Source organism: Notamacropus eugenii, chromosome 1 (assembly GCF_028372415.1).
Source record: "Notamacropus eugenii isolate mMacEug1 chromosome 1, mMacEug1.pri_v2, whole genome shotgun sequence".
Classification (NCBI taxonomy): Eukaryota; Metazoa; Chordata; class Mammalia; order Diprotodontia; family Macropodidae; genus Notamacropus; species Notamacropus eugenii.
Genome location: NC_092872.1, coordinates 443,721,093 through 443,743,298, shown reverse-complemented (window position 1 = coordinate 443,743,298; position 22,206 = coordinate 443,721,093). Strand labels below are relative to the sequence as shown.

Here is a 22,206-nt window from a genome sequence, read left to right as displayed (position 1 = left end):
CTTGGGGGACGGAGAGAGTGGACACTATGTAGAAACTGAGTCATGCATTAGCCTATTCTCCCCAAGTATTGAGGCATTAGAGGGGAGTGTGGCCACAGGTGTGAACACAGAAGAAGGGAAGGACCAGTGACTATTTGTTGGAGACACGGAAGAGGGCATTATTCTCCAGGGACAGGAGGATCACAGTGGCTTCTGAGGTTTCTTTCCAATTCTGCCATTCTCTGAACCCACTGCAGTATTCACTCTGGCCCTGGCCTCTGCAGGTCCCTGCCTAAGGTTTCCTTCACGTACCATTCCCTAGTCTCCCAAAGAAAACTACTTCCTCCACTGCTTCTCAAGGCCTCACTTGCAAGTGCCAGGAAACAACTGATAAGAGGGTACCCTGCTGCCTTTGGGGAAAGTCACTTCCTGCTGAGTCAGACTCAGACCCACTGAGCAGGAGAAGGCAACGTTTGATGAGATGGGGCAGTAGCCAAGAGGTATGGGGCAGAGTTGATAGAATAGAGGCAGTAGTCTGAGGCTGAGAGGGCCTGGAAGGGAAGCTGCCCCAAGTCATCTCCCACTCCATCTCCCCTGCTCAGGCTCCCTATCTAGCCTCTCAAGAAATAGGAAACTGTAGTTAAGTCAGATGAAGAGTTTACAAAGCCAATGCCTAAGTTACTCTGGCTCTGGCCTCATTTTTATAATGTCCTGGGAACAACACAGGGGAAATAATCCTGAACGGGACGTGAATAAGCCCTGTCTCTGCCGCTAATTACTGAATGACGTTGGGAACTAACTTTATTTCTCAGGATCTTAGTTTCTTCATCTGTAAAATGAGAAATCTAAACTAGGTGGTTTCACAAGTCTTCCAGCTCTGACATTTTATGTCCTAAGATCCTTCATGACTCATGTTCTATAATTTTCCTTTTCTGAGACCAATTTTTCAAAGTATTTCAAACCAATTATCGATCTGATCTTCACAATACCTCCGCAAAGGAAATGAGAAAAGGTGTTATCACCCTATTTGACAGATGCTGAAACTGAGAGTCAAAAAATTGGAAGAGCTCAATTAAAGTCCAGAGTGAATCAATGAAAGAACCCTGGGTCTCCTAACCTCCCATATATTGGGAGATGAATTGGGGAATAAGTATGAAGCAACTACTATGTGCTAAGCACTGTGCTAAGGACTTTGCAAATATCTCATTTGATCCTTACCACTCCTAGAGGAAGGTACTTGTTATTATCATTCCTACTATGTAGTTGAGGAAATTGAGTCAAAGGATAAGTAACTTGTCTAGGGTCACAAAGCTAGTAAGTGTCTGAGGACACAATTGAATACATCTTTCTGATCCCAGGTTTAGCTCCCTATTCACTGTACCATCGAGTTATTCACATAGACCTTTACAAATATTATGTCATTTTATCCTTACTACAACCTTGAAAGGCAGGTACTATTGTTATCCCCATTGTGCAGATGAGAAAACTGAGATTGACAGAAGTTAAATGACTGGTCCAGGGTCTGAAGCTTGATTTCAACTCAGGTCTTCTTCCTGCCTTTTTATCCAGCACTCTCTCCACTGCATTAACTAGCTACCATTTATATTTCTCCTTTGTTGACACCATCTCACCCTCCCCAAATCTTAGGAAAAAGAGTTATGTCTAAAGGCATGTGTTCTGTCACCACTGAGGTCAGATTGTCCTTCCTCTTCTCCTCTGTCCCTGTCTCTATCTTAATCTGTCTCCTCCCCCAGTCACAGACCTCTCTCTTCCACCCACCCATTCCTAAATAAGTATTACATCACTCAAAATAACACTCATTTCCCACCCTTTTCCACCCCTCCTCTCAGACCTTCCCTCCTGCCAGTTGTCACCCAAGCCTGCCACATCTGGAATTAAAGCTTTCTTTCATTGAAAGCAGGTGGGGAGATGACAGTCCCCTCCAACCCACCAGCAGCAGGAATAGTCATATGGCCAGAATACAGTGAGAAAAAAAGAGAAGGCACGCATGACAAGGCTCTGGCTTCTAGGAAGTCACTCTATTTTGACCCCCTCCCACCTCCTAAAGCCCTAGCTGGGCACACCCAGTCCCAGCTGGCGCCACATTCTCACTGGATTGGCAGGGGTCAGGGAGGAAGGTGCAGGAGGAGAGGAAAGAAAGAGGCCAAGAAAACAAAACAAAAACCCTCGGAAATTTTCAAGTGTGCAGTAAACCATAGGCTCTCAGAGCAAGAAAGAACTTAAAATCATTCTAACCATCCCCCTAGTTCCTAGTCCCAGAGCCCCACGAAATTCAGGAACAAACAAAACGTATGCCTACGGGATTAAGTGGGAAATTCACTAACTGTGTAGTCAGAGAAGCTGGGTTAGAAGCCTATTCAGTCACTTAAAACTGTGACCTTGGACAAATCACTTCTCCTCTGGGCCTCAGTTTCCTCATCTGTAAAATTTAAAGGATTAGACTACATTTGCCTAAGATCATTACCTAAGATCACTGCTGTAGCACTAAAAAGAACCTTATTGGATAGTTCATCTAAACTCCTCATTTTACACGTAAGGGAACTGAGACCCAAAGAACTATGAAATGATCTGTCCAAGGTCACAAAGCAACTTAGTGGTAGAACTGGACCTAGACCTTGGGACTTGAGTCTCACAACCCAGTGATCTTTCCATTATCAGCAGATTCAGACTTCTTTCCTATTATACCAGGGTTGGAAAGATATTACACTAAGGTGATTACATCTAACCCACAGGAGATGGAGAAGATAGCCTGGAGTGTGGTTTGGGTAAGGAAATACTGGGGGATTAACTATGAATCCACTGACTTCTGGTTATCGATGGCAGAGTAGACTAGCTCTCACTTCTGTACTCCAGCAAAGATGCAAAAAATGTATGACCATATAATGACCAATAAATCCAAAGAAAAACTATAGTAAATGCTTTAATCCAGCCAGAAGCCTGTGAGCATTGGGAAGGATGTCTTGACCAAAAAAAAAAGCCAGTGGAAACGAAGATAAGCCTTCAGCATAGGTTGAAGATTCTCCAAAGGACACCTGAAACCTGCAGCATTCTGTACTTTGGCTAAGGATAACTGGAGTGTTCAGATAAGAAAGTCCCAGGGTGGTAGGAAGCCCTTGACACTGAACAGCTCTCAGACCAGGACATCCCAGTGATGCTGGGAGTTCACAGTCCTGTGACCTGAGATGTTCCAAAGAACACTGAAGACCTCAGTGCTCTGAACTTAGTTGATCTAGGAAGGGACTACATGAAACTTGCCAGGACTCTGAATACATAGGAAACCAAGTCAGGACCAAACAGGATTCCACTATTTCATCTAAGAGTGCAGGTTGAGGCAGAGCCTGAACCTGATACAAAGTCTCAAATTAGGAAGTGAAACTGTAGCCATGAGTAAATAGGAAAAGATACTGAATGGTACGAGAAGATGGTATGGATCCCGAGATGGTCAAAAAACAAACCCAAAAGGAGACAATACTTCCCACAACAACTACAAGCAGAGATTCAGAGGGGCGAAATGTCTTAGCCCCAAGGACTAGAAATATATCCTGAGGAATTAAAACAAGAGAGAAAATGAAATATAAATGATGGAAGAGCCCTAGTGGAAAGAATACAAAAAGCTTAGAAGAGAAGGTAATAAAACTAACCAAAATAAGAAAGTCCTTAAATATTAAAACAGATCAAACAGAAATCACTGACAATAAAATAATATGAAATAAAGAATGTCCCAAAATTTTAGTGCAGTTTTAGGCTATTAAAGTTTAACATGTGACTATGACACAGCTACTAATACTTAAAGCTTCACTCAGATTTCTTAGTTATTATTAATATTGTTAAGCTCATAGTTTTTTAAGTGATGAAAGCTTAATATATGACCCTGTCACTGTTATTAGAGCTTAAAACTTCACTAAGACTTTTAGGATACTTTGTATGAGAAAAAATACAAATATTGAAAAAACATGAAGAAAATGGTAGGTATTTACTATCAAAAACAACAGATCTGGTAAACATGTCAAAGAAGGATGACTGAAGAATCATCTGACTTCCTAAAGATTACAATTTTTTAAAAAAAAACCTATATACTTTAGTTTAAGAAATCATAGATAAAAACATAGATAATATCTACTAGACTGAAAGTATAAAGTAAAAATAGAAAAAATCTACTGGACATCTCTTGAAATAAACCTCAAAATGATAGTACTCAGGAATGTCATAATCAAAATTGAGAGCTCCCAGGTTAAATTTAAAAATATTACAATCAGCCATAAAGAAGTTGTTCAAGTAGCAAGGAACTACAGTCAGGGTCATATAACACATGGCAGCTACTACCATAAAGAACAAAAAATCTTGAACTGTTCCATAAGGCAGAAGATAAGGACTTACAATCAAGAATAACTTACCTTGAAAAACAGAGTCTAGTCTTGAAAGGGAGAAATAGACTCTTGGTAAATTTTAAGCATCCCAAAGGAAAATATCAGACATGAACAGAAACTTTGAACTACAAATAAGTCAAGAGGCATTTTGAAAAGTAAATTTATTTGAGCAACTGGAAGGAGCTAAATAATGATGGAGTTCTTACATTATAACAGAGAGAGAAGAAACAAGTGTCATTTTGGAACCCTAATGTCTCCAAGGATCACAGAAGGGAGTTAAACACAGAGAGCCTAGGGATAGTTTTGTTCTGTTTTGATGATCTTGGGAGAAGAAAGAAAAGGCAGGGGAAAGGAATACATTTGGAAGAAAGGTGAAAGGAGGGAGTAGAACTTAATATTTTTCATTATCAAGATGCTTGAGAAGAAAAATACAAAAATATGGAAAGGGAGTAAAAGGAAAGAGCTTTACTTGAACACCCTTCTTATCTGAACTATATACAGGAAGGCTGAACATACACACCATTTGATGGAAAAATATATTAAACTCAACAAGGAGAAAGGCAGGGACAGGAAAGCAGGAAAGGAAATCTTAAAAGTAAGATTATACTGAAGAAGGAATAGTCACAAGCAAAACAAACTTCAGTTTCAAAGTATGGATTATTAAGGGAGAACTAAAATTTAAAAAATAGAGTAAGAATAAGTGATTGGTATCTGGGCAAGGGGAAGAGAAGAGGTCAGGAGAGCTGAAGAAAATCACACCAATTATAGATCATTACTGTTCCTCACACTCCTTTTTCACCACCTTTTTTATAAAAGGTATACGGAAAAAGAAAGGGAAATTTAGAAGAGTATATGATGCAGGGAAATACATAATTAACAGTCATAACTGGGAATGTGAATGGTCAGAACTCACCCATAGAAAATAAGGTAACAATGAATTACAAAACATAACTCACAAGCATGTTGTTTAGGAGAATGATACTTGAAACAAAGATTCACATAGCTATAAAATGAAGGACTGAATTTATTATGCTTCAAGGGACTTCAAAAAATCAGGGGGGAGCATTCATAATCTCAGACGGGAACTACAAATATAGACATGGTTAAAAGAGAAAAACAGAGAAACCATATCATGCTTAAAGGCACCATAAAAAATAAAATTATATCAGAACTTAATATATGTATAGATATATACACAAAATGGCTTAGTATTTCTATATTAAGGGGGAAATGAATCAAATTATTCAGAGAAATAGGCAGCAAAATCATAATAGTTGGGGATCTTAACATACCTTTTTCAGGCCTAGACTATTGACAAAAATATAAAAAAATGAAAAGATAAAGACCCAAACAGAACTTAAGAGTAGTTATATCACAGATTTCTTGCAATTCTAAAAAAAATAGAAAGGAACATACATATTTCTCAAATGTTCATGACACCTTTAGAAATACTGACCTATGTGCTAGGGCATGAAATCTTCACAAACAAATGCAGAAAAGCAAAGATACTAAATATATCCCTTACTGACCACAACACAACAGAAAAAGCATAATCAATAAAGGACCTTTGAAGGAAGGATTTAAACTAAAATGGAGAACAATTTAATGCTAAAGAATTGCTGGGTCAAAAACAAATCATGCAAACCACTGAGAATTTCTTCAGATAACATTACAAAAATGAGGCTACACATCAAAATTTTGCAACTCATCCACAATAGTCCTTAGGTGAAATTTTATTTAAAAACTTTCACTAATGAAAGAGAAAGAATAGATTAATGAACTAAGCATGCAACTAAACAAGAAATAGAAAAGGAATGTTTCTTAAAAAAAACTAAACACCAAAATAAAAATTCTGAAAATCAAAGAAGAATGAAACTAAAGACAAAAGAGCCATAGAACTGATAGATAAAACAAGGAGATATTAAAAATAATAATTAAAAAGGATAAACTATTAGCCAATTTGATTTTTTAAGCCTAATTTCAAGTAACAAAAATGAAAAAGTAGAATTACCAAAAAAGGAAAAGGAAAGGAACTATTCACCATATATACCAACAAAACTCACAACAGACAAAACAAACATATTTATACCAGCATAAAACTCCCAATTTTTTTCATTTAATCTTTCAATTAAGAGGCGTTTATTTTCTCTCTTTTCTACCCTCACCCCAATTTAAAAGAAAAACAAAACTCTTGGAATAAATATGCAAAACAAGCAAAACAAATTCTCACACTATCCATGCCTATGTTATATTCTCTACCTTAAATCCGTAGGTTCTCTGTCAGGAGGGATAATCTAGTTTATTATCAGTACTCTGGAATTATGGTTAGTCATTGTACTGATCAAAGTTCCACAATCCTTTAAAGTTGTTTGGCTTTACAATACTGTTACTGTTACATAAATTGTTCTCTTGGTTTCATTCACTTCTGCATCAGTTCATACAAGACTTCCCAGATTTTTCTAAAATGATCCCACTCATGAGTTTTATGACACAATAGATCACATTTGCATCATCTACAATTACATTCACATATTATAATTTGTTCAGACATTCCACAATTGTTTCCAGTGCTTTGCCATTATGAAAAGATCCATCCTAAATATTTTTGCACATGAATCCTTTCTCTTTTATATCTTTGGAGGCATTGGGCCTAGAAAATGTGTCAGTGGATAAAATCAACAGACAAGAAATGGAAAAATTAAATAGCCTAATCACAGGAAATTAAATTGAACAAGACATAAATGAATTCCCCAAGGACAAAACCCAGGACCAAATTCATTTATAAATGGATTCTAACAAAGACTCAAAGAACAATGAATTTTAATTTCATGTAAACTATTTGCAAAAGTAGGAAAAGAAAAGAACCTACCAAATTTCTTCTATTACATAACTTTGGCCCTAGTAACTAAATCAGGGAGAGACAAAGTAAAAACTGAAAACTACGTAGAGATCAATATCCCTGATCAATATAAAGGTAAAAATACTGAATAAAATATTTAAAAAGAGACTATATCAACATATTAAGAAGATAAATACACTATTACTATTATACTAGGAATAAAGGCTTAATTCAATATTAGGAAACCTATAAATATAATATGCCATATTAATGACAAAATAATAAAAATCATATAATTATACAAATGCATTAAAAGCTTTCGATAAAGGAAGAAACATAAGGAACTGATTCAAATATATAAGATCAAGAGCCATTCCCCAATAGGCATTAAATGGTCAAAGAAAATCAAATAGGCAGGTCTCAAGGGAAGAAACCCATGCATCAAAAACCATATGAAAAATGCTCCAAATCAATAATTATAAGAAAAATTCAAATTAGAACAACTCTGAGATTCTCCTTCACAACCACTAGATTAGCAAAACTGACCTAAAAAGGAAAATCATAATTGTTGGAGGAGTTGTGGAAGAACAGATACACTAATACACAATTGGTGAAGCTATGAATTCAACTGATTCAGTCATTCTGGAAAGTAATTTGAACCTAAAAGTCACTGAACGGTGCAGACTCTTTATTAGCCTACCACTACCAAGCATAATCAGCAAACAGAAAAAAGAAAGTAGGAAAAGATATGTACAAAATTATTTATAGCAGCACTTTTTGTTGTAGCAAAGAACTGGAAAGGAAGGAGGTACTGCTCATCAGTTGGGAATGACTGAAGGAATTACAAGTGATGTAGTGATATAGCACTGGGCCTGGATTCATCTTCCTGAGCTCAAACCTGGCCTCAGACACTTACTAGCTGTGTGACCTTGGACAAGTCACTTAACCCTATTTGCCTCATTTTCCTCATCTGTAAAATGATCTGGAGAAGGAAATGGCAAGCCACTCCAATGTCTTTGCCAAGAAAACTCCAAAAGGGTCATGAAGAGTTGAACAAGACTGAAAAACACCGAACAACAATGAATAAGCATATAAATGTCATGGAATAATATTACATCATAAAAAATGACCAAAGGGATGGATTCAGAGAAAATTAGGAATACTTATATGAATTGATGCTGAGCAAAATGAGAAAATCCAGAACGAGTGATAAAATGACTACAATACAGTAAAGAAAAACAACTTGGGAAGACTTAAGAATTGACCGATACAATGAGCAGCACTTCTTTGAAAGACCATTGACAAACCAGCCCACCTACCTATTAAGGGAGAGGTAATTGACTCAGGATGCTGAATGGGACATACATTTTTGTTCATAGAGAACCATAGAGTTTCACTTGACTATACTTCTTTGTTACAAGGAAGAGTTTGTTTTTAATTGTTGGGGAAGGAATAGGAGCTCAGAAAAGAGAGCCAGAGAGGAGAAAGAATAGCAATAATATGGATGGAAAAAAAAGAAAGAAATGAAAAAAGAAAAGAAAAAGAAGAGAAAAGAAAAGAAACCAGTCACTGGGCAGTTTTAAAATATATTTAATAGAAGGAAGTTCAGTGAAGAGGCAAACAAGAAAGACAACTTTGAAATTAATATTTTATTCACTTAAACAAATAAGTTGTATGTAATAGAGTCTCAGGTTCATATAGAACCCTCTTCTGTTCTTCTCTGAAGATAGAAATGTTCATGTTTGTTGGTGTATATCAAGTTTAGAATAACAAAAATAAAAATAATTAAAAAGGAAAAAAGTGATTCAGTCACCTAGGGACTTTAAGTGTTAATAACTTGATAAAATGACTTCATCATCTGTAAAATGGGGAAGAGGGAATACATGATTTCTAAGCGTTCTTCTACTTTTAAAATGTTACGTTCTAAAGTACCTTCCAGTAATGTTCTCAAGTTTCTTCCAGCTTTTAAATTTTACTCTCTGTATTCTGGCATTTTTGTTTTAACATCTTGTTTATAATCCATATCCCACGATCTTTTCCAGCTCTGACACTGCAAGGTCTCTTTCAGCTATAATAGCCTACAGTCTACTGTGGGGAGAGAGAGGGGCAGCAAAGAGAAATGCTGGGTAGACAGAATGGGAAGCAGCAGATACCACAATCAACCCAGACAGACTTTCCATTCAAGGTAAGGCAAAGAGGTAAAATGGAACAAATTCTGCTTCTAAAGTCAGAGGTCTTAGGATAAAAGCCTACTTCTGATGACTATTACCTGTACGACCTTGGGCATGTTACCTAACCTCCTGGGCCTCAGTTTCCCCCTCCAGTAAATGAAGGCATTGGACTGGAGAGCCTTTGAGGTTCCTTCCAGCTCTCTTGATCTATGATCCGGGGAAGTGAGGGAGAGAAAAGAGCAGGGTCAAGAGTCCAAGTCCTACCCTCCCCCACAAGATACACATGAAAAAATCATGCAAATAATTTTGCTTAATCTTCCAACTACACAATGGGCATTGTTTGGTATGAGCTAGGGGGTCATAGAAGAAAGGAAAACTCAGAGCCAATGAGGGAAGTAGGACTTGGGAGGAGCTCCCATAAGTTTCAGCTTTATCGATTAGACCCACCCATGAGCAGGCTTGGCCATTCTCAGGGCTAGAATCCAGGAGTCCAGCTGAACACCAGCTTCTTTTTTCTCTCCCCAGGAGAAAGGCCCTGGACCAGTGCTGCTATACTTTACCCAAAGCCGTCTACTTAAGAATTTGCTATCTTTCAGACACTGCCTGCTCAGAGCCCACCTTTTCCCACACCAAGAGTCCCAGAGTCAAAGAACAATAATAAAGATAACTCCCATTTCTCGAGCATATTCTTCATAACATGTAAGGGAGGCAGGACAAGGATTATTGATCCCCATTTTATGGAGGAGAACAAAGTTGAGTAACATTATGATGTTTTCTACAATGTACTTCTTGCAGCCATTTTCTTCCCCATTTTACAGAGAAGACTAAGGTTCAAAGAGATGAAGGGATGAGGTGATCCAGACAGTGAGTGGTAGAGCTTGGACCCTGAGTCAAGGTACTCTCCTTTACCATGGAAACTATGAACTGACCAAATGCTGGAAGGAGCACTGGGCTGGGGAGTCAAGAGATTGGGGTTCTACTCATGACTGTGTCGGTAATTAGATAGGCAACCTTGGGCAAGTCAGCTCCTTTATCTGAGCCTTAGTTTCCCCATTTGTAAAGTTAGGGTGTCATACTGGATAGTCTGCAAAAATTTGTGTCAGTTGTAACATTCCAGGATTCCATGACAGCAGGCCTTAGAGGACCAAGCCCTGGTATTATATTCTAGACTAAGTATCTCCTACTATAACTGTTGAGTTCTGCTCCATGGAATCCAGCCACTGGTTTATCAGAAGGCTCACAGGTCCTTGATACCCACCCACATTGTCCCAGCTTTCCAGTGTCCCCAGAAAGTCCAAGATTGCAACAGAGAGACTGCTTCTTCCCCACCCCAACCTGGCCCAATTACTCTACCTTCTCTCTTTCTCTACTCATAGTCCCCATCTCCTATTCACTTTTTCCTCTTCATTGTTTTCCCCTCCTGGTCTCCTCTCTTTTCCACTCCTCCTCCCCTTTGTTCTCCCTTCCCCCTCTTTCTTTTTTCTTATTTTTTGCAATAAACATCATTTAAAGGTCTCTTAGTCACAAGGTACAAGGCTAAAGAGCTGTGAAATCTACCGTAGTAGAAGGGCTCAAGGGACACATTTCCCCCAATTCCTTTCCCTACCCCCCCACCACCACCTCCTATTCTCTCCAAAAGCTGTCTACCAGGCAGCAGTAATCTGTGCCTGGGGTAGGCACTGCTAGATATTAGCATGAGGATGAAGCCAAGACAGCTGTGAGGGGCTCCCTTGAGACCTAGCTTATCCCATATGGTCTGGCTTTGACTTTCCCCTTGCTCTTCTCAGTTTTTCCCAGAGAATCTAACTTAGGGGAAGGGGAGTCCCCAGGATCTCTGCACACCCTGAATGGTGGAAATGACCTAAGAAGGACATATTGTCCATTTTCCTGTCTTCAAGAAGAATCCACACATCCTTGTTATCCTGAACAAATAAATATAGAAGACCCCCAGGCTGGCTCCATGGTCCCAAGCCTGAAACTCAACTCTAACAAGTTTTCATTTTGGATTTTTTCTTGGGATGAGGGTGGAATTGGGCAATGGCCACCCTTCACCACCAGCCTAGAAGGGAAAGATGCTCTTCTCATGGTTAATGGCTTTTAGAGAAAGTGGGGGAGGGCCCAGGGCTCCTCAACATACCATCCCCCACGTAGGAAGGACTTCCTCCTATCTAACCTAAAGGCCTCATACTGTCGATGAAAGCCTATTTTTTTCTTTCTTCATTTGGACTTGACAACACCTGTTGGAGTAAAAGCTAAGACCAGGACTCAGAAACCACTTTCTCAATGTCTGAATCTGGTTAACTTACTTCCCAGGGCCAACTCTCCTGTATTAAATTTGGGAATTGGATTCAACAACCTATAGATTCCATGCCAGCACTAACGCTCTTTGTTCCAAGGTTGACAAAAGCTTTGGCATTCTGTGTTCTAAGGTCCTTCCCAAGTTCTAACATTTGAATTTCACTTCACTTCCACTCTGCCATCCCTTGGTTCAAGATCCCATCTTGCTCTAACAAATATCATTCTAAGAAAAAAGCCTGTGATTAGTCTCTATTTTCAGTTCACACCATATTAGCGTTCCTTCAAGCTTTCCTATCTAACCTCCCCTCCCATCCCTGGGGTACCAAAAAACTCTCTCTGAGCTCAAACTATGTAGCTGAACATGGACTTGTTGGGTTCGAGTCTCCTCAAGTTAGATGTGTGTAACTTAGCTCACGGAGAGGAGAGGCCTCTGTGGTGCATAAAGAAGGAGTCTTTGGCTAAGGTGGGGAGAGGCTTGGATTTGCTTTTCCACAGTCTACTAAGAATAATATTTAGAGAAGTTTGCTGAAGTCCTGTTCCAAAGATATTGAAATAGCATAAACAGAGATTTCAGGGGGGTGGAGGGGGAGGGGGGAAGTTGTGTGCAAGGCGTAGTGGGGAGAGGACTGTCTAACTTACCTAATCCCTCCAACTGGCCAGGCTATTCAGACAAAGCGTGTAATCATCAACAAACAACCTACAGCTGTTCAGTGTACCCTGTCTCCAAATAAGTAGAGCACCACTTGGATGGGAATGAACAGAGGGGGAAGGGGGCCTACGAGGAACCCTAATCTTGTCTCCTTCCTTCCCCCCATATGAGAACTGGAATGAGAAAAGCCTGGGGGACAGTGAAATCTGGATACAATACAGGACAGCCTGCATACAGTCTGTAAGTAGGGGGCCTTGGGATAGGTAGGACTGGCAGTCATCCCACATTCCTTCCCCTTGGGCAACAGCCCAAGAAACACCTGGACTTTGCCTGAGTCTCTCCCCACCCAGATAGGTTCTGTCCATAGCAACCCAAAATAATAATAAGGTCAGGGGGCTTCTCCACCCCTCCCCCCACACATACACCCTCCATACACAAGCATGCCAACTGTGGCCTTTTCCCAGTTCCTGGCCCCACGGGGACGAGGGTAGAAAGGTTTAGAGCTCAGGGGGTCTCCAGAATCCCACCCTGGCCCAATCTTCCTCTCTTCTCTTCTCCCCTACACCATTCCCCTAAAAAAGCAGAAGCTTTTCCAAAAAAGGGAACCCCACCTGACCCCAATCCAAGAATTTTAATACCTCTTCTATGGGCAGATACGGCAATTCTAAGCATTACCTCCCTCACTTAAAATATGAGGGCCGTCCCACCATGAGCAAATACAATATTATCTCACTGCCCTAAAAGCCCTAAGGGTTTGCTTTTCTCTGAGTAAACAAATTCATTCTGTCACAATATCTAGTCTTCACAAAGTGAAAGTTGGACTACAGTGGCACAGGAATCATGGCACAATGCTGGCCTTAGAGTCAGAAGGACTTGGGTTTGAATCCTGACTGCCATTGACTAGCTTGAGACACTTCCCACTTTGGGATTCTGTTTTCTCCTCACTAATATGAAGAGCTGAAGTAGAGAAGCTGAGCTAACAAGCATTTATAAAGCACCTATGTGCCTGGAGCTGTGCTAAAGAAATGCTAGGGAAAGGCAGAGGGAGAGCATTCTGCCTCAGTTGGATGGCGAAGGGTCCAATGTGGACTAAGGCCTCCTTGGCAAGCAGTGCAGAGAGGTCTTCAGGCTCCTAGCCCTGCAACGTGGCTTTCATTCTCTTTGGGAAAACAAGACTCCCACATATGAAAAATTAACTCTGTCTCCTCCTCTTCAACTCCTCTGCCTCCACCTGGAGCCCAGGCCCTCATCGCCTGATGTGGTCATTTGTTCTCCCTTCCAGTTGCTTAGAGCGGCCTTCAAGGCCTCCCCTAATCTGACTCCTCTTTTCTTTCCATTCTTACTTATCATCCTCTCCCTTCCACATACTCCACATTCTAGCCAAGCTTAGCTAAGCAGCTCCACAAACACACCATTTGGTTTTCTGCCTCCATGCTATGGTTCCCCCTGCTCTCCCTCACCAGAATGTTCTTTCCCTCCCCTCTGTCTATGCCAATCCATCCACCAATTCATAGAATAGTGAATGCTACAGCCAGAAGCAATATGAGAACACACGCTAGTCTGCACTACATAATGAAACCTAGAACACTGGCCCCTGAGAGGACCTTAGAGATCACTTCATCTAACCCCCTCATTTTGAGGATGAAGAAACTGAAGCCTCCTAAGGGGCCATAGGACACAGTCACTCTCCCAGTTGAAGTTCCTAGTGGAAAGGCATCAACAAAGCATTTATTAAGTGCTTACTACAAGCCAGGCACTTTGCTAGGTACTGGAGATACAAAGACAAAAAAAAAAATCACAGCCCCTCCCCTCAAAGAACTTAGGTTCTACAGAGGGAAACAATATGCATTTACCTAAATAAATACAAAGTAATGGGGGATAGTGGGAACTAGCATCTGGGGACAGGGGCTCAGGAAAGGAAGCATGAAGAAGCTGATACTTGAGTTGAGCTATGAAGGGAATCAGGGATTCCAAGAGTTGGAGAAAAGAGACTGTATTCCAGGCATGAAGGAACAGCCTATACAAAGGCCCAGAGATGGGAGATGGCATGTTAGGCTGGTATGGCTGGAACACAGAATGCATGATGGAGATTAATACATAATAACCCTGGAAAGGTCAGCCAGACCAGATTTGGAGGCTAAGCAGAAGAGTTCATATTTTATTCTCAGGGCAATAGAGAGTCACCAGAGCTTTCTGAGTCAGAAAATATAGTGGATGGATTATTGAGGGGAAAGACTAGAGGCAAGGAAAACAATTAGAAGGCTGTTTTGAAGTGACTGGGCCTAAAATAAGATAATTATGGAGTGGGTGATAAAGAGGAGATATAGGAGTTTGGGGTTTTGGCAGTGGGGGGAGAAAAAGGGGTGGTTGGGGGTTTTTTTGTTGTTTTGAAGGCAGAACTGATCAAAACTTGACTGATAGAATCTGGGGAGAGAGCAAAGAGTTGAATATGACTCATCACTTGGTACAGGAAAAAAGAAAGGTAAAGCCTGAATAAAGATGTGTTCATGAAAGCACAGAAGTGAAGAAACTTGAATTCTAATCTTTAATTTGTTGTGCAGCCCTGGGCAATTCATCGACCCACTCTGGACCACCTCCAAAAGCTGGGGAATGATGGCATGGAGTGAAAGGGCTCCACATACTGCAGGGGTGCCCAACACCTCTGTCTCAAGGCAGTAGAGGGTGGGTTGAATCACTGAATGTGTGATGTTAGAGCCATAAGGATCTTAGAGCAGAAGACAAAGTACTTCCCCCAATTTCCCCATGCATGGTATAAAATTCTTTATATTCCCCATATATGTATAAAATGAGAATAAAAATAGTTGCTCTCTGATGTCTAAAATTCCTTCCAACTCTAAGTTCTCTGATCCTGTGATTTCCTGGAATCTGATTTGGGGAGACTAGCTATAAGGCCCCCAGACCCAGAGCTGCTTCATCTAACACTGAAGGGAAGGAAATTCTGAGCCTCTCTTTTTCCCCATCATCCTCAGGGTGATGAAATCCCAATTCAGGTCCCTCAGTAAAGGCAAGAAAGCAGCAGGAAGTGAGCTGGGGGGAAAGGGGGAGAGTCTCTGGGTCCAGTGGTTTTGACAGAGTCAGTGGGATGGCTCATAGTATTTCAAATCTCAATGGGGCCTTGAAACATACTTGTAGGACCACTGGCAAGTCACAAACTCTCAGACTCAGTTTCCTCCTCTGTACAATGGGGACAATAATACTTATATTAACTACCTCACAGAATTGTTGCAAGGGCTCCCTTCCTTTTAATTGAAGAATTCTTATTTTCTCATTCTGAATTTGACTTCCAATCCACAATATGGACCTTATTGGTCCAAACCTCAGTTTCCTCATCTGTAAAATGAGGGAGTAGGACTGAATGAGCTCTTTGTGGTCTCTAGGATTCCTCCCAGGTTTAAATATTTGCTCTTGTAATCTGATGAACACAATATATTAGAGCCAGAACAGATTTTACAGATCATCCAAACCAATCCCATTACAATGAGGGAAAATGAGGCCCAGAGAGATGAAATTTGTCCAAAATTCATAGACCAAGTAAGTGGCAGAGCTGGGGTTCAAACCCAGGTTATCCAACTCTCACATGGCTCTTTCCACAAAATGCCATATGCTATCTTTTCAAAAATAAAAGGACCCCTAGGTATGAACCAGGAATGCTCATGGATCTAAGGTCATACCTGAAGTCAGGAAGACCCAAGTTCAAATCCCACCTCAGACACTTCCTAGCTTTGTGATCCTGAGCAAGTCACTTAATCTCTGTTTGCCTCAGATTCCTAATCTGGAAAATGAGGATAACAACCTTATAAGGTTGTTAAGAGAATGTTATAATATTTGTAAAGGACTTTACAAACCTTAAAGTGCTATACAAATATTATTATGTCATGAGAGGAAGCAAAATGTCCTATAGGCCCTCAGAAGTAAGAGCCCCAGATGTGTATGTACCAGCATCTGGAAAACTGCATGGGTCCACCTGATTTCACAGAGAAGGGAATCAAATCCAACCCAAATGCAACCAAGAACCAGTAACACACTAGGAAGGCAATCAATTCACTAAATAATTTTGGATGGGGGGAGAGCAGACAGAGGAGTCTATGAGAATGAGGAGGGACAGGCTAAGGAATGGCAGGTCAGAGGCTAAGAGATCAGTAGTCTCCCTCATTTCCATGAGAGAGTGGGGGCACTAGGGTAACACCACTCTCTTCCTCCTTCTGCCTATCTCCCATCTCTCTGGAACCCACATCTTCTTTGGTAACAGGAAACAGTCCCATCAGTGGACGGTGCTGGCAAATGGAAGGGACAGAGGTAGTTCTGTGGTGGAATAGTGGGGAGGAGGAAAGGGAGAAAGGGAGGAGAGAGAAAGAGAGAGAAGGGGTGGAAAGTGAAGTGAGAGGAAGTTTCTTCTAACTGAGCCACTGCCCCTCAAACTAGCCTCCCTGGGAAACAGGGTGAGTTAGCCCAACTCAGGCACAGCCAATCCCCCTTAGGCACTGCCTCCCTCAAACCCAGGAGAGCTTTCTTTCTCCCCTAGACATTAGGATATAGAGCATTAAACCTGGAAGGGACCTTAGAACATAGAACATTAGATCTGAAAGGTCTTAAAACATAAAATTATGGAAATTCGAACACAGAATGTTAGAGCTGGAAAATTCCTTATAAAACAGAACTTTGAAACAGAGAACACAGAATATTGAAACTAAACTCTAAAGAACTTTTAGTTCAACTTCCTCGTTTTACACATGAGGAAACTGAGGCCTAGAGAGAAGTGACTTTACAGCTGAAGATTACTCTCCAAAGGATGGAGGAAGGGGGAAGGTGGGGATGGGCACAATGGTTCAACAGGGCAAATCCACAGCAGACTTCCTTTCCCTGACCCCAGAGGGGACCACTAGAAGAACCCTTCCTTCCTCCCTGACCCAAATGGAGACCCTCCTGTCCCCTTCCTCGACTTCCCAGTGGCATCCAAGGGGCAGACCTCCCCACCCTCAGGTTCCCGGCAGGAGCCCTACCTGCAGCAGGGGTCCCTGGAGCAGGAGACACAGTTGGCAGCATTAGCAACAGATAGAGTGAGAGATGTGGCCCTGGGGAGGAAGGAGATGAGAAAGGTCAGGATGCGGAGAAGAGGACGAAGTGCGGAATAGACATAAAGGAAAGGAGATCAATAGGAGGTGAAGCAGCAAACGAGAACGCGAGACTGGCGGGAATGAAATTGGGAAAGGGAAAGAAGACCACAGAAGGAGGCGAGATGACATGAGCGGGGCGGGAATAAGAGACGAGTGGGAGAGAGAATAGGAAGGACAGAAGAGGGAGAAGAGTAAAAGGAGAAAGGGGAGGGCAGGGACACAAGGGAGGCGACAGAGGAGCTGGCAGCACCAGGCTGCTCTGACCGAACTCACAGCTCATGGTGGGCAGAGCGAGCCTAAGAGAGTCTCCAAGCTGGCGGGCTGCCGGCGTCCGTCCGCGCGGTACCAGGACCTGGCCAGTGCGGGCTCCGGCCCCTCGCAGCCCTGGGCAGCCCTCCTCGGCTCCTCCCAGTTGTTTCTCCTCGCATAAACCTCCAGCCAGCCCCGCCCTCTCGAACCAGCAAGGGGAGAGGGTGGGGTGACTGGGGCCCCAGGGGGTCCTGGAGTCGTCCGGGAATCTGGAGCAGTTTCCTGGACTTTTAGAATCGTAGACTCACCAAAAATGAAAGGGACCGGCACCTGCAAACTCCCACTGAGAGCCCTCTATAAAATCCCTGACTAGATATTGCTTGGATTCTTCCAGGAGCCGGTGCTTCACCACCTGGGAAGGCGAGAAGCTCTTTCGTGGTTAATTTCACTTTAAACTACTTGTGTCTGCTAAGCAGAACTCTGCCTCCCCGTATCCCTCACACGCCACTCTTCCCTCTTCCACGTCCAGGTGATGTGGTTTTTGGAATCTTTCCATCGCCTGCTTTGCACGAACTATCTATTGTTCCTCAAACAGGATCATGGAATTGTAAGATTTAGAACTGGAAGGGACCATAGAGACAATCAAAGCCACCATGACCCACTTTCTTTCTGGAGAAGGAATCTAAGGTTTAAGAAGGGAAGTGACTTACCCAAGGTCTTCCAACTAGTAAATAGCAAAGTCAGGATGGAAACACAGATCCTCTGATTCCAAACTGACAAAATAGGCATGATTACTTCTCATTTCTGTCTCTGACCCATTCTCCTGACCCAGTGCCCTCAGTTCCAAGCTAGAGAATAGTGAAAAGGGCACAGAGTTTAAGGTAAACAAAAAGAAACCTTAAGTTTTAATCCCAGCTCTATTACTTACTATCAGTGTGACTTTGAGGAAGTCACCCTTTATGGGTCTCTGTTTCATCATCTGGAAAATAAGTGGTTTAAGGCTGTATGATCTCTTCCTGCTCCAAATTCTGTAGGAACAAAGGCCTCCCGTAGTTCTGTAGTCTAGGACTCCTTTTAAGCCAACCTGCTTACAGATCTTCTCTTTGCTCTTCCAATCCTAGCCAAACAGTGGGGAATATTGCCACAAGAAAAGGATGAGCCACCTAGCCTTCTGTCCCCACCCAGGCAACTCCCAAGGTTCTTCCTTAAAAGCCAGTAGCTCTAGGGCCTGGCACAGATTTGGGAGATGAGATAGGAGAAGGAGGAGGAGGAGGAATGGGAGACCACAAGGCACTCACCCACCCTTCTGGAGAAAACAGTGACTGCCTTTCCCTCCCATTCAACCCAGAATAAAGTTCCTCTCTCAGAGATACTACCTAGAGGAAGGTAAGGGGAATGTCACTTCAGGAAATGAATCACTTTATGAGGAGGGGGGTAGTGTTTTGGTTGAGGGATGTAGTACGCTCTCCTATGGAAAGGAGACTTTGAACATCCTATTGTATACTTCCTTTTCCTTCCTTCTCATAAGGAGCTGGTGCTACCACAGAAGCTTTAAAGAATGGTACAGGATAAACTTGTTGCTTCCTGGCCTCATCTGTGCCTAAAAGTTTAACAATTATCCCTAGGTTTAATAATTAGCTTAGAAGCTACCCCTGCTCCTTCCCAAAAAGTAACATGATGTAATCTACAGAGAATGAGATTAAAAATCTTGAGACCTGGATTCTTCTGGTCCAGACTTTGCTGCTAAGTAGTTGTATCATGTTGGTTAAGTCCTTTCTCTAGATCTATTTCGTTATCAGACACATAAGGCAGTTGGATCACTAAAGTACTTTCTACTTTTAACACAGAATGTCATAACCACTTCCAAGCACATCCTCACCATGCAGATTTGTATACCCCAGTCATCATCTTCATCTTCTTCCCCACTCTCAAAATCAGTCTTTGTCCCTGGGTTCCCTGTCCTTATCCTACCCAGAGGCAGGCCCTTATCCCATCTCCACACTGTGCTGCCTCCCTCTCTCCCCTTCTCCTTCCCCTTTAGACTTTTAAACTCTTCAAGAGAAGCAATGTTCTCACTTGCCAACACTGAGCAAAGTAAGCACTTAAGATATGCTTCACCTATAGGTGTTCAGAGATCTCTTCCAGCTCTGACACAATGTACTTGGTTCCCCTTCAGTGCTAACATTCTGTGTTCCACAGGCTAACGTTCTAAGGTTAATGTTCTAAGGTCCTTTTCAGCTTGGATATACTTTAATAGTTGAGAGGCAACATGACATAGTATGAAGAGTTTGGAATCTAAAGTCAGGAGACTGAGACTTGAATCTCACTTTAAATATTAATTCTCTGTGTGATCACAGATCATCAATCTCTTACTCTCCCCACCTCTATTTCTCCATCTGTAAAATGGGGATAATAATGTTCACACCACCTACTTTGTAAAGTTATTATGAGGAAAGTGCTTTGCAAACTTTAAAGTGCCTTCCAGAAGTCCCTTCCAGAAGATTTCATATTCTATGTCATGCAAACGTAAGTTATTATTATATTCTAAGTTTTATTCCAGAAGTTTTCACATTCTATGTAATATAAATGTGATTAATTATTATATTTTAAGGCCCCTTCCAGAAGATTTCATATTTTATGGATTATAAATGGGAGTTATTAGTATATTGCAAGGCTACTTCAAGAAGTTTTCATATTCTATATTCTAAAAACTTTTCCATCTCTAATGATCCTAATCTAAATCATTAGATCTCATGGAACCTCAGAATCTTGCCACACTCCTCAATGAGATTGGCCTAGCAGTCCAAAGGAGATGAATGCATAGTTTCCAGTTTATGAATGACCTTGGATAGGCAAGCCCACAAAGAAACAAGATCAGTTGTTAAGAAACACAAAGGAAAGCATGGCCAAGAAAGAAAAACAATACCAAGAACTGACGAACTACAACTGAAAAATAGATAAATTATTACGCAGAAAATAAGCCAAGATCTTCAGAGGGGCATAGGAGATGGAGGGGTTGTTATTGATTGCTACAGTGAGTCTATGCTTCTGAAAGTTGAAAGAACAGTTTTTTTTTCTTAAAGCTAAGAAATCAGTACAATTCTGTGGTCTCACCTCATACATGGCAAATTGATAAAGAAGACAAAAGAAGGGAATAGTCAATGTTGGAGGGTCTGTAGGAAGATAGACACACTAATACATTGTTGATGGGGCAATGAATTAATCCAGCCATTTTGAAAATCCTTTTGGAAAGAAAATATGGAAATTAAGTAATTAAAAGCTCCATCTTCTATGACCCGGAGAGTCTACTTCTGGGCATACACCACAAGGAGATAACTGATAAGAAAGGACCCACATATAGGCCAAAATGTTTATAGGAATATTTTTTGTGGTAGCAAAGAACTGGAAACAATGCAGATGCCCATCAATTAGAGAAACGAAACAAATTATGGTATGTGAACATAATGGAATAATAATGTGCTATAAGAAATGATGAGTGTAATAAATACATAGAAGCATGGAAACATTTACATGAACTGATGCAGAGTGAAATAAAGAGAGCCAAGAGAACAACATACACAATAACTACAATGATGAAAATGCAATGGACAATAAATAAAAGTGAATATTATCATGTTACAAAGAAGGGATGTGAAAAGACACTCACCCCTACTCCTTTGCAGAGGTGAGAGGTCCTCAAGTCTAGTTAGATAGATAGGTAGATGATACATGGATTTTGTTAATATATTGATCAGTTTTGCTTATTATATTTGCTCTTCTTCGTCCTTTCCTTTTTTCTTTTAAAAATGTGCTTTCTAATATGGAATGGCTGTCTGGGAAGAAAGGGAGGAAAGGAGGGATGCATGGGAAAATGTAGTCTATATGAAAGCAAATTCTATCAACAAAAATTATTTTTTAAAAAATCTGCTAACCATTACCCTGCTGTCTTATAGCTCTTACCCTCTGACCCCAGGAGCTATGAAACAACAAGCAGGTCATTTTTGTCTCTATGAGCCTCAGTTTTATCATCTACAAAAGTGAAAATAAGAATAATTCTACCACCTAATTCACAGAATTGTTGTGAGGAAGTGTTTTGTAAACTTTAAAATACCATATATGCGTCTAAATTGTTATTGCTCTTCTTTTTTTCTAATTCCTAGTTCTCTTGGACATTCTGAAAACCTCATAAAGGCATCCTCCAGGCTGATCACTAGAAAATGAGTCAGGTAGCTAACTCCAAAACTTTGCCTTTGAACCTCTACTTTGCATTGATCTCACCTTTCTCTACATCATTTTCATGTTTGGGTTATCTGCTTATTTATTATTTGTTCTTCTCCCCCAGTAGACTATAAACTAATTTAGAGTTGGACCTGTGCCATGATTATCTTGGTAATCCTGATATCCTGCTGTGCTTTGCACATAGCATGCACTTTTTAAAGTGTTTCTGGAATGGAATCCATATCTAACTCCAGTTAGAGAGCTCCATAAAGGCTGGGAC

At 41.0% G+C, this 22,206-nt stretch overlaps 1 protein-coding gene across 1 annotated transcript in view; it reads right to left on the bottom strand.

Annotated features, from left to right (window-relative positions):
* The window catches only part of PTGS1 (prostaglandin-endoperoxide synthase 1), a 48,290-nt gene extending 30,289 nt beyond the window's left edge, over positions 1-18,001 (bottom strand). The window contains exons 1-2 of the mRNA XM_072631837.1: positions 17,733-18,001; positions 17,346-17,417 (exon numbers count right to left, since the gene is read on the bottom strand). Coding sequence (XP_072487938.1) covers positions 17,346-17,417; positions 17,733-17,739 — 79 coding nt within the window. The 5' untranslated portion in view covers positions 17,740-18,001. The remainder of the gene's footprint in view (positions 1-17,345; positions 17,418-17,732) is intronic.
* Between the last annotated feature and the right edge of the window lie 4,205 nt (positions 18,002-22,206).